The 12,416-nt window shown below is 43.9% G+C and overlaps 6 protein-coding genes across 6 annotated transcripts; 3 read left to right on the top strand and 3 right to left on the bottom strand.

Annotated features, from left to right (window-relative positions):
• Nucleotides 1-3,289: 3,289 nt before the first annotated feature.
• Nucleotides 3,290-3,679, bottom strand: CCR75_002213 (uncharacterized protein; the record flags this gene model as incomplete). The annotated part of the gene is made up of 1 exon (XM_067960311.1): nt 3,290-3,679. The coding sequence occupies one exon, from the start codon at nt 3,677-3,679 to the stop codon at nt 3,290-3,292; it is 390 nt and encodes a 129-aa protein (XP_067819798.1).
• An 851-nt stretch (nt 3,680-4,530) lies between these two features.
• CCR75_002212 (uncharacterized protein) lies at nt 4,531-4,899 on the top strand (the record flags this gene model as incomplete). The annotated part of the gene is made up of 1 exon (XM_067960310.1): nt 4,531-4,899. The coding sequence occupies one exon, from the start codon at nt 4,531-4,533 to the stop codon at nt 4,897-4,899; it is 369 nt and encodes a 122-aa protein (XP_067819797.1).
• Nucleotides 4,900-5,202: 303 nt separating this feature from the next.
• On the top strand, nt 5,203-6,551 carry CCR75_002211 (uncharacterized protein; the record flags this gene model as incomplete). Its single annotated transcript, XM_067960309.1, has 4 exons — nt 5,203-5,262; nt 5,333-5,371; nt 5,436-5,683; nt 5,753-6,551. The coding sequence occupies 4 exons, from the start codon at nt 5,203-5,205 to the stop codon at nt 5,985-5,987; spliced, it is 582 nt and encodes a 193-aa protein (XP_067819796.1). The 3' UTR covers nt 5,988-6,551.
• CCR75_002210 (uncharacterized protein) lies at nt 6,089-6,592 on the bottom strand (the record flags this gene model as incomplete). The annotated part of the gene is made up of 1 exon (XM_067960308.1): nt 6,089-6,592. The coding sequence occupies one exon, from the start codon at nt 6,590-6,592 to the stop codon at nt 6,089-6,091; it is 504 nt and encodes a 167-aa protein (XP_067819795.1).
• Nucleotides 6,593-6,824: 232 nt separating this feature from the next.
• Nucleotides 6,825-9,242, top strand: CCR75_002209 (uncharacterized protein; the record flags this gene model as incomplete). Its single annotated transcript, XM_067960307.1, has 1 exon — nt 6,825-9,242. The coding sequence occupies one exon, from the start codon at nt 6,825-6,827 to the stop codon at nt 9,240-9,242; it is 2,418 nt and encodes an 805-aa protein (XP_067819690.1).
• Nucleotides 9,243-10,007: 765 nt separating this feature from the next.
• On the bottom strand, nt 10,008-10,406 carry CCR75_002208 (uncharacterized protein; the record flags this gene model as incomplete). The annotated part of the gene is made up of 1 exon (XM_067960306.1): nt 10,008-10,406. The coding sequence occupies one exon, from the start codon at nt 10,404-10,406 to the stop codon at nt 10,008-10,010; it is 399 nt and encodes a 132-aa protein (XP_067819691.1).
• Nucleotides 10,407-12,416: the final 2,010 nt, after the last annotated feature.

A 12,416-nucleotide genomic window follows, 5' to 3' on the forward strand; every position in this document is an offset into this window, starting at 1 on the left:
TCGTCCTCTGTGACGAGTACGCAGATCTCCTTGATTTTACCACCATGCAAATCTCTTAAGAACCGCTTGGGTTCTAGGGCTGGTAATTGAGTTATCTCCGAAGTTAACTTCGGAGGCGCGTACAGATCAAGAGTATAAGCGCCTACTCTTGAGCCGTTATTAACCAAGACATTTAATGTCTCGGTTTCTTCCTGGGATTCACAGGCTGCCGGGGGATTAATCCCTCGTGATCCAGAAGTCTAGTAACTTCAATTATTTGAGGAGATTTTTTCTCAAGTACGTGGGGACCTCTTCCCTCAACGTCTTCCGAATGTGATTGCGCTAACAGAGTTTGGTCCTCTACAGTCGACTCTCTACACGACCTAGGATTATCGTGTTGTTCCTTTAATGCAACCGGTATACTCCTTGAATGTCGCCCGCTAGGCGTACATTCATATCTCAATCCACTCGACTTCTTCGAGTGGTGGACCTTCGGCGCTGCCTGTGCATTTGCACAGCCGCCGGCAGCTGACTCCACAGTGTGATTGGTAATCACACTGTGATCTTGTGCAGTTGTACTAACGACCGTACCGCAAGTGAGGCCATTGCACTCACTCGAAGTACATCCACACGCTCCAAGACGTTCATCAGATGGCCATCTGATGAACACATCTTTACGAATCGATGCTGCCAGATGATTCTTGGCTCATATTTTCTGAGCCAAGGTAAACCTAGGATGACATCAAATTTTTCATCCAAATCCAGTACGATGAAATCATCATCATACTGTAAATCTCTTAACGTGTAGTGGGTTTCACTTCGCGTTTCTTTATGTTATCGATGCGCCTGTCGCTAGACGCACCGTCATCCTCGTTGAGGGGATGAAGCGATCAACATAATTGAGCTTACGACGCTCTAGTGACTGGCGACGAATAAAGTTATTCGACGTTCCACAGTCCACTAGGGCTCTAAGTGACAAATCATTTGTCAATTTGTTCAAGGTAATGAGGGATACCTCATCGCCAGGTGCAGAGACACATAATGATTATGTCTGGAGCAACTTCAGTCGATAGATTTGCATATTCTCTTGAAATTGCTGGATCAGTAGGGCGTTGCACCCCTACTGACCCCGTCCGTTTTTCGCGGTTCGCCTGGCTATTGCGATTTCGCAACAACGTCGGACCCGCAACAATTGCCCTTTTTGGTATTAGGTCTATAGTAACGTTTAGTATTTCTCGGTACTAGGCGAGGAGCACTACACTCGTGAGCGTAGTGTCCTAACTTTTGACAGCGATTGCATTTCTGCAATCGCTTTTTGTTCGCAAAGCGAGATTTCTCACTTTCGACATAAGAGAGGTCCATAGGTTCTGGACCTCCCAGTCGTGTCGTCTTGGACGACGATATGATGACGAGCTAGCTTGAGCCTGTCTCAAGCTAAAGTCCGCCTGTTCCGCAACGGATATGCCTTTTCAAGCGTATCGAGTTCCAAGCGGAAAAGGTGGGTCTTTACGGGACCATCCGTAAGACCTTGCAATAATACCGTAATCAACGTGTGTTCATCGACTGGGTTGTTCGCGATACAACTCGCTAAGAGTCGTATGTGCTGGGCATAAGCGTGAACATCACGCTTGCTTTGCTTGAGCTTTAGAAGCTAGGATCGAGCTCTGAATTCAGCCCTAGGCGGTTCGAACGTCTGTTTGCGCCGGGCTTTAAAGGCCTCTAGTGACCCAAAGACGTATAAGTCGCGCAACTTAAGGCCTAGTGCCCAAATTTGGCACGACCTGCCAGATTTGATTGAGCGAATGCGACTTGCGTTTGCTCGTCGATGATGAGACGTGCCCTTATGGCATCGTTCAACTCGACAAACCATCTCAAGAGGGTGTCTTCTTCGACTCCCCTATACTTAGAGATATGAATCTTAAAGGTTTCCGGACGACGCGTGTGCGTCATCCCAGGTACAGGGGTCTGTACCTGTTGTAACCTCAACAGCTCTGCCTGTTGAGAGCCTTGCTAATCAAGCAAGGATACGTTCTCCTTCCCGTCGTCAAGCTCATGTTGTAGGAACTTGGCGATGGCTGAATGGATGGCATCTCTGTCCAAACCGGACAGCATGACCAAGATGGCATCGTTTCCTTTGGTCGAACTCATTCGTTCGACTGCACTCCTTTCTATGTCACTTAAAAAGGAGTAGCTATCACGCGAAACGTGATGCGTATTTCCATTATCATCTAACATGTCCATGTTAGATGATGAACTGTGGTCCTTGGACGAACTACAAAGTGCTACCAGGTGTAACGGGGCACTACTAACTTGTACTGCTTCATTACAAGTTCACTTCGCACTGCCCCAGTTTGAGTGGTGCCTTACGTCACTTCACGTACTCTAGTACGTGCAGAGGAAGATTTTCTTTAGATAACTCGCTTTAAAGAAGGTTAATTAAAAACTGCAAATTAATATAATGAAGATCTTCTTGTCTATCTACTTAATACTAACTTAATTAGAAACTAATACAAAACATGTAATAAAGTTTTATCTGTATTTCTTTCTGCGCGTGTCCAGCGCTGACTGGACCGCGGAGAACGTAGATATAATGTTCTATATCTATTAATGGATAAGCTTTTAGAATACTACCATGTATAGTAATATTTTTCAAATATTATCTACCTTTTCGATAAAATATTAACTAACAACCTATAAGTGTTAATTTCATGTGATGCATATTTACTTTTCTATGGTAAGCGTCTCTGAGTGTATTAATGCTTACCACGCTTAGCATAGAAAAGTCTTGTCGGGGGCACCTTGCCCATTGTCATCAGTAAACTTTAGCTTGCATTGAAGCACTACAAGCAAAAGTTGCGTAAGGTGCGTTGCAATCGTCCTTCATACTAGTAACTGCTATAGTTCTGACTTCAATATACTAAATATACAAAAATGTGTAGCAACTAATTGTCTACCGCCCGTATCGCGCGTCTAGCAGGGTTGAAATAATGACCAGTGTCAATCAATTCACAGAAGTGCCACGTTACTGCTACGATAGAACCAGGGTATGCTTCCGGCCTGAATAATTAATTTATTTTTATCAAATATGCTTCGTTACAAGCTTTGTTACCTGCTATTGCATCGAAGGTCACGTTGATATAAACAAATACCACAGTAAATTGTAGCATAGGGAAACCCTTTCCAAAAAAGCTTATATAAATGAAAAAGAATTCGAGTTTTAATTAGTTAAAAACATAACCTCGGGTACTCCTATGAAATTGTTTTTGCATTCATTTGCTACGTCTTCGCATAGTAAGTAGTACTCTTGCAACTAGCAGAGGCTTGGATCGGTTTCAATTGGTTTGCAGACCACAGTGGACGGGCACGGAGCTCGAATACACTGAACCTGCTCAATTTCGCAGGTAGTATTTGCACCGCAAAGTGTGAACGCGCATGGATTCAAACAGTACTGTGCGCTCGTCGCGGAGTCGATCTGACACAGCTCATTCTTGGAACAGATTTTGGTGCACGCTGGCTTAATTGTCTCGTTTGGGACGCAGGTTGCGATCGGATAGCATGGTGTCGTTACGCACAAAACCTTTTGCAGCTTGCACGTCTCGCCTTTGGCACATGCAGGCCTGCACGGAAAGCGTTCTTGGCTAGCCTTCGTGGAGGCCAATAGCGTTCCAAAGAACACGGTTGAGAAAAGAGCTAAACGCATTCTTTGCGAGCTTGTAAAAATGGTTTTGTTGAAAAGTCGCTAGCTTTTGAAAGGACTCATAAAGAGCGGATTTACAAAATCTTTTATTTTTCGAGCTCTTTGCACAGTCAGGCAATCGTATTTCCATTGTAAAACACAAGTTTTATGACAGGTTTCATTGAAACGCAGCTGTTGGCTATTATTTGTAATTCTATTCTAAAGCAACTCGGCTATTATCTTCTTCAAGTAATGTAGCAAATGATTTTGAGCAGAAGCAGTTGAATTCAGAGTGTGTGTACATGCAACGTTTCGTCAACTTTATGATTTTAAAAGCTTTGTATCGCTGTGCAAGCTCGATACGCGCGAATAAAAAACCAGTTATGCCGTACTTATGAAAGCATTGATAGATGTGTTGGCAGCGTCATAGTGGTTAACATTGGTATCTGACCAGGAGCAGATTGCGCGGGGGATATCGAGAAGTGTATGATTGAGAGCTCTAACCTAAATTTGGTGGTATGCGTAACGTCTTAGGCGCGTGCATATTCAATTTCAGTTAGTAGGTGCGATTGTATTAATTAGACTTTGCTTGCGCTCCGACTGTTTTTAATCACAACCAAATCTTCTTAGGCAACATATAGAAGCAACACGGCCTCAACATTAGAGGACTTTTGTACGCATATAAACTTAATTTGCACACGGATAAGACGGGTAGGAAGCAACCGTCTGGACACCGTTTCTCAACGCAAATCATCCGTTCAACGGACAAGCGTGACCATTCGCTATTTTGGGGCTAATGAATATCCCGATAATAGATTTCTTCATTTACTAATTTCTCAAAGGGTTAATAGGCAACTCTCATCGAAAAAGTCGAAATGCGTGTTGGTGCCATTTTAAGTTATTTAGTGGGCGTTCTTGCTTCCACGACCGCAAACAAAACACACGCCAACTGCAACCCTGCGTGCAGCAAGAATGAAACGTGCGAGACGAAAAGCGTGCAGTGCGTCACGTATCCGTGCAACCCGATTTCGACGTGTGTTACAAAGCCGATGCCGGAGCCGAAGTGCACTCTAAAGTGCCCCGAGTTTGAGACGTGTCGATTTGACGCGCTGGACAACTCACAGATCTGCTTAAGCCCTTGCGCCACGGTGCGATGTGGCAGTGGATATACTTGCGTAACTGAAAAAGGCAAATGCAACTCGCCCCAGTGCCCGCCTGTTGCGAGGTGCAAACTCGTGAATTAAAAATAATCGACACATCTCTGTATTGGAGAGTGTTGGTAATGTGCACGAACGACGAAGGCAAGATAATCCTTGTTTCAGTTAAATGGTAGCTTTTTAACGAGGCTAGATTTAAAAACGTTAAATTTGAGATAATCTTTCAGATCACCCAAATTCAGATAAAATAAAAAGACAAAGTTTGAAATTTCAGCTGTATAAAAAAGTGATGATTGCCAATGGGTTACTATGCTAAAATTGCGCCCAATTGCACATTAAACCGCAATATCCTTGACCGGTACAAAGACCACAGACGAAGAAATCCTCAAGATGGCATCCATGCCAATTTATCTCCGACTTTACCCGATATTCTTGGGTTGTAGCGCAATCGTAATACCCCTGTGTCACAACCAATTGGACTCCGGTAGTTGCTAACATCCGTGCTTCATGTGTTTCGTAGGGCGGTTTTGGCCTGTGTCAATGGTTCCACGCAACAGAAGTGCGTGAGCCAATTGTTTAAACAATATTGTTTTCATTTCATTTGATTTTCCATATATTGTTAGCTTGAAATACGTGAGCACAATCACGACATGTCATTAAAATCTATCGTAATGGCCGTTCCCCAATTGCTGACGGCAACATTGCTCTTATACTACGCGTGCACGTTTTCGAGACAATCCAGTGCCTTTGTGCATCCCATGGTGGCAGATTCCTGTCTACACCAGTGTGTGACAAGTTTCATGCTTGCTTCGCTTATCTTTTCAGCCTTTCACCTGTCGCAGAGCTTGTGCTGCACGTCTCCTGTCTTCTGGTATGAAGCATTTTTAAAGTTTTTTTAATTCTTTTTTTTTTTACTTCATGAAGTAAAACATTATCATAGCCCCATCGATCAAACAGTCGATCAAATCGTACCCTGCCCCGTAACCGTGTCAAACTACAGTGTGTACCCTCGACTACTCCACAGCTGTGCAACTTTCATCATGCTGCTTGCGCTAGCCAGTATACAGCCGGTTCATATCATCAAGAGCTTCCAAAAGCAGGTCCACGTCGCCAAGTTCGTAACCTTTTCACGACGCGAACCTGTCCACGACGCTTCTGCAATCGTTGTCTACTGAGAACAATTATTAATTCTACCGGTACTTAGTGTACGACAACGACGTAACCAACCCTTGTATTAATTAATATTTAGAAACTGAGGAATAATATTTTTCAATTTTTAAGCAAGTTGCCACGGATCCTTTAGAAATGAAGGCTTAAAAAACACTCGCCCAGACGTGTCTGACGAATGCCGAGGATCCATGTGCTGGATCGGATTAATGGCTACATTCGTCCTTGTAAACTCAACTCCTTGTTCGCTTGTTTCTTGTTCGTGAGCAACTTCGAGTCCATTCCACGGATTCTCCAAGAAAGACGGCCGGAACAAATGGCATCCATCGCAAGTACTCGCTCTCTGTCCTTTCTGTTGCTTAAAATACGATCGTTGGTTAGTTCGATCGCGGTGCGGGCGATACGTTTGCTGCTGAAATGTCCCTTGTCCACGTCCTCGTCCACGATAGGGACCTCCGTTTTGCTGCACATCCACGGATGACAATTGTATTTGTTGCTGAAACTTGGGTTGACGCTTTTGCATTTGACGCATCATCGTCTGGAGCTGCGAAGGCAGTCGCGGCGGGGTATGAGGCGGTTGAGGCGGTGGTGCCATCTCGTGCAAGGGATTCATTGAATTGTTATGTAACTACCTCAATTTTGCAAATGGCTACGTTACGTGCACCACCACAAAAAAGTGGACTCAAAGGGATATCAGCGACTCAATCACCAAGTGAGTAGTGTGTCCTTCCGCTCGCTCACAGACCATCATTCTTGCGCACCAACGAACCTGAAGCATCGTGTGTGTGTGTGTGTGTATTCCTTTGTGCCATAGTGAGAACAACCGTGCGTGATTTCGATCGAACATGAGCCACTACGGTCCGCCTTCGAATGGCACTGCATTCCCGCGTGGCCTCACGCCACCACTTCAGAACCCTCCTTCCATCGTACCACGTGGCATGGTGCCTTTATTCCAGTCGCCATCCTTTCCTGCACGAGGAGTGCCACCTTCGTTTCCCTTCCATGGACCACCCGCCGCATTCCGTGGGCCACCTCGACCACCATTGGGTATAAATCTGTCGCCACTCATGGCTACAACACCATATCCCGTACCCCCGGGACGACCTCTCAATTGGAATGACACCCGCGTTCCACCAAATAGTAGTTACTATTATCATTCTACTCCAGGGGTTCTTCCGTACGACCTTCCCCCGCACGAGTCCAGTGGCTTCACGTGGGTCGAATACCACGACAACGCCACGGGTGCGTCGTATTATTTCAATCAAGCGACCAAAGAAACCGTATGGGAAGAACCGGAAGAGTTACGGATGCAAAAAGCGCGTGAACAAGTTGCCAAGATGACAACTGCAGTACTCGAAGCCAACGCTCCTTCCTCGTCTCTCCACGCGTCTTTAAAGCCTCCAGTGTCTTCCATCGAATCCAACGCAATCTCGTCACCCGTCCACACGCACCAAGACGACAAAACCACGACTCCCCCCCAGCCCCAAGAAGCGCCAAAACAAGCTCCAAATCATCAAACCAACCTTCTTGAACACCCAGAATACACCACCATGACACGTTCCGACCGTCTCGCGGTGTTTAAACAATTTCTTCACGATCAAAACATTCCGTATACACTCAAGTGGATCGATGCTCAGCGGTTGATTTCCAAAGACACCAAAATGCACGTCGATCCTCGTTGGAAGTATGCCCTCGAGACCGTGGGGGAGAAGAAACAAGCGTATGCCGAGTATTGTACGTCTGCCAAGAATCGTGAAACCATTGAAAAGCGACGTGGCATGAAAAAAGCACGCGAAGAATTTGTCGTTCTCTTGCGTCTCTTTGAAACAACGTTGGTTCCTCGTTCGCCACGTCGTGTCGTAACGTGGAACGAAGTGAATGAAAGCACGGACTTTTATGCGCTTCGGAACGATCCACGATGGGCTACGATTGACGATTCACGCGAGAAACAACAGCTTTTTACAACCTTCTTGCACGATGTGGAACGCGAGGACAACACACGACGTGAGGAACAACGCAAAGCTTTACAACGTGGATTTCTCAAGCTCTTACAACAACGTGTCGAGACGAATGACGTGGTGCTTCCCAAGCGTTTGGATCGTGAATTTAAACGCCGTGTCCTTGAAGTGCTTCAAGACGTGACGATTGCAACAAACAACGCTAGAATTGGGGACGAAGCGCTACGAATGGTTGACCGTCAGGATGTATACGACTGGACCGACGCGTTTTTACGGGAACAACGGGAATTGACGCATGTCGAGCGTAAACGGGAACGCTTGGAACGTGCAAGCCGGTTGGATCGTTTTAAAACAGCATGGCGTGTGCATTTAGACGAATTGATTCAAGGAAATCACGTGACGGCTGCGAGTTCGTACGAGTCGTGTCGTGTGGATTATTCTTTTGACGTGTGGGACGTTAAGAGGGTTGAAAAAGGATGGATACAAGACGATGACGACATGACTTTGTATCGTAAAGAACAACGTCGACTCTTTGACAAGACTGTGCGTCGTCTTCGTCGAGCATTGGAGCCTACCGCGTATGTGATTCGAAAGTTTTTGGATCGAAGTGGTCCCTCTATCCTGCATGTTGATGAAAGCACGACGTTTAAAGCGTATGAAACCGCATTGGAAAAAGGTGTGCGCATGGTTATGAAGACAAATGCGTTGGAAGAAGGAGAAGAAGAAACGGACGTTGATATCGCCATGGACACGAAAATGCAGCGGTTCAAGGTGACGCGTGCTTTGGAAACTGCCGTGATGGAAACGAAGGTGGTATTTCCATCGTTTGTACGTCACGTTTTTGACATGTGGGTCGCAATGGCGAAAGAAGGAAAGAGTCGTACAAAGGACGACAAGCGACGGAAACGTTGTCGACAAGCGAGTGTCGAACATGATCGAAGGCATCGTACACGTCGTGCTTGTATCGTAACGGACGACGATGAAGACGAACCGACACGACGTCGTGTATTGCGAAAACATCATAGGTCGGTCTCCAAGTCACGGTCCCGTTCCAAGTCGCGACGTCGTTTGTCGCCACGACATGGAACGCATTCGCGTACTCGAATGGAGGATACGGTTTGTCTTGAAACGACTTGTGACGGGACAACGTCGGTGGTACGTTATAAGCCATTGTCGGAAGCTGAAGAAGCTGCCAAGGTGGAGGAGATTATTCGTCAAGCACGAGTCAAGTTCCAAGGAAAAGAAAAGAATGGGATGGATTGTGAACTCGAAGAAGGCGAAGAAATTGAAGAAGGCGAGGCATAGAGGCGAGACTGGCGTGGATTCGTGATGACGAGAGTTGTAGGAAAAGTGACTTTTTAAGTAACGAAAGCCATTTTTTGAGTTGGTTGAATGGCAACGTTTATGCGGTGCATTTTTTGCAAAATTCAAAAACTTTTGAACGGTTTTGATTGGTTTACAGCTTGTTTTTTTAAAATGACTTAGTTTGAATTTGAATAATTCGTCGTACATCGCACCGGATTGGCTATTTAGTACCTTTTTAAGCAACTTAATCGTTTCGGATTAAGAGAATGCCATGCCTTTCACATGATGTAAAACAAAGTCAAACTGGGAAAAGACATGTCAAAAGTCTTTACTAAGTAATTAACGTAAATAATTTGAAAAATTTAACTTTTTGCTATATAAATAAATATTGACCCAAAATAATTAATAAATAGAAAGAAAAAATAATCAAAAAATAAGAAAGTATATAGCAAAATAAATAATATATACCACGTATATACAGTATACATATCAGTATACACAATCTTGCGATCATGAATAGATACGCTATACTTGATCTTAGCCATGAGGCAGAAAAGGTATCATGTAGGGTATATTTGTTTATTTTCTGATTTTGTCGTATATCTATTTTATATATCACATATTTTGGTATAGTTTTTATATTCCCTAAATTTAAAGACTTAAATTAGACCTGATACTTTGCGCGAACACGATGAATTTACTGACTACAATACTAAAAAATAATTGACAGCTACAATGGTTAGACCAAACAATCCTCCGCATCTTTCACAGCGCCTGCATCAATACCGAGTAGATGGAGCAGCGATGCATCGCCAGAAATTGTGACACGGTAATGTTAAAACCGAGCGCTTGCATCTGGCTAACGAGCTGTGTACCTTGTTCTTCAGTGCCTTTGAGGTCGTAAAAAAAGTCACTCGACAGGTCAACGTCGTCGCACTGTAGCTTCCGTTGCCACAGCTGCAGTAAAACCTTTGCATACATTGGCATCCTGGCGTGCCGTGGCGGTTTAGACATTGACTTTCGGCGCCGCCTCGTCTGCTCCTCCTCGTCCTGAGCATTTATTAATGCCTGCACATCAACTAGAGAAGCTAAGGTGCGTGTGGAACTTGACTTGCGCAAGCCACTCGTTGTTGGGTAAATCGACGTGGGCAACGGGTTCTCCATAATAAAAGTAACTGAGACAGATCGGGAGTAGCACGTGATTGGTTGCGAATTAGAAAATGAATGTATTCTTTTAAGCTAAACTTTGATGGTGGGCAGGCAGACGAGGAGATAGTCTGGATAGTGGTAATATGCAGTTGATAAAAACAGCTGTACCTTAAACTTTCATACCTACAATGCTGCATAGAAGCGGTTGCTCGGCATAACTTGGACGTTTGAAAGTGTGCCATGCTTTAAGAAAGTGTAACTGCAGCCTGCGGAAAACGAGACACCTGTGGCGCAAACTGCAAAATTATTGTGTTTTCTGTACGGTGCGTGCGGAAGCTGTACGAACACTGTACTTTAAACTCGTCAATCTACAGACGTTTGCCACGCGCAGCAGCACATGCAGGCTGAAGCAGCGTAGTGGACACCCCTCGCTAACCAACATATATTAATGTTTTGCAGAACATAAATGTGCTCGTGCTCTTGCCCTTCGGAGGTCAGAACCGCTGTCACGTATGCGCATATGTGACAAAAAATTGCTCGCACGATCCGTTGGACTACTTGACTTTTATTGATAGATGTGGATTTACGAAGAGACCTGAAATAGCTCAAGATATTTATTGTCTTGGAACTGCCGCGGGTCAAACGGCAGACCATTACTAATAGACGAGTGACACCGCAACAATAGCAGTGTCTGCATCAAGTTAAGGTTAGCGTCGGGAGTGCTGGCAGCTCTGCCAAGTTAAGTCATTAATAAAAGGTGCCCGCCCGTGCAAGCTTGATGCCATGCTACACCATTATTGACTATTAATAAGGATTCTTCTTAAGGGTATAGATACTATTCTCTTAAATTCTTTAAAAAGAATCGTACTTCTATCAAGATCGAGCCATCTTCCCACTGAAATCCTTTTTGTAACTTATTTACAACGTGCGCCAAAATTTCATCATGCATAATGAGAGAAATCTTGTCACAGATGGCAAATTCGTCAAATTTTAAACTTTAAAGCAATCTGCCCCGGCCGCGGCTTTATTCATTGCCGTTGAAGTTGACGTTCAATGATGTACCGTGGCATCTGTCGTGGTTCCGATATAAATACTGTAATGAGGTGTATCGCTACATGAAATTAACACTTAAACTTTGTTAATTAATATATTATTTAAAAGTAGAAATTTTTTGGAGCCTATTACTTTACATGGTAATATTTTAAGGGCTCAGCGCTGGACGCGCGCAAAGAGAAAGACAGATAAGACATTAAGTACATATTTTGTATAAGTTTATAATTAAGTTAGTATTAAGTAGATAGACAAGAAGAACTTAATTATATTAATACAGTTTCAATTAACTCTCTTTAAAGCAAGTGTTTTAAAGAGAAGACTTCCTCTGCACGTACGAGTGTAAGTGAAGTGACGTGAGGCACCACTCGCACTAAGCAGTGCGAAGTGGACTTGTACTGATTTAGTACAAGACGTAGCTCTCCGTTACAAATATTGCATTTCTCATTGCACATCCTCTCGCCAAGAAGACGACACAGTATACATGAAATGTAACGGGGTGTATCGTTACATGAAATTAACAATAAAAGATTGTTAATTAATATCATCCAAAAGGTAGATAATATTTGGAGGAAATTACTTTAAATAGTAATTTCCTGAATTCTTATCCATAAATAGGCATAGACCATTATGTCTATTTATTCCGCAGACTAATCAGCTGTAGAAGTAATCAAAGAGAGTTACGAGATAAGATAGATAAGCATTCATTTACATGTTTAGTATTAGTTTATAGTTAAGACAACATTTACAAAGATAGATTAACAAGACACTTAACTATATTAATACAGTTTTCATTTTACCCTCTTAAGCTAACTTGCCTTAAGAGAAGTCTTCCTCTATACGTACAGTGTACGTCACCTAACGAGAGGCACCACTCACATCTGAAGCAGTGTGAAGTGGACTTGTACTGAAACAGTACAAGTCGCAGTGCCCCGTTACACCTGGTAGCACTTTGTAGTCCGTCCAAGGACCACA

The sequence above is a fragment of the Bremia lactucae genome, linkage group LG18 (genome assembly GCF_004359215.1).
Source record: "Bremia lactucae strain SF5 linkage group LG18, whole genome shotgun sequence".
Taxonomy (NCBI): domain Eukaryota; phylum Oomycota; class Peronosporomycetes; order Peronosporales; family Peronosporaceae; genus Bremia; species Bremia lactucae.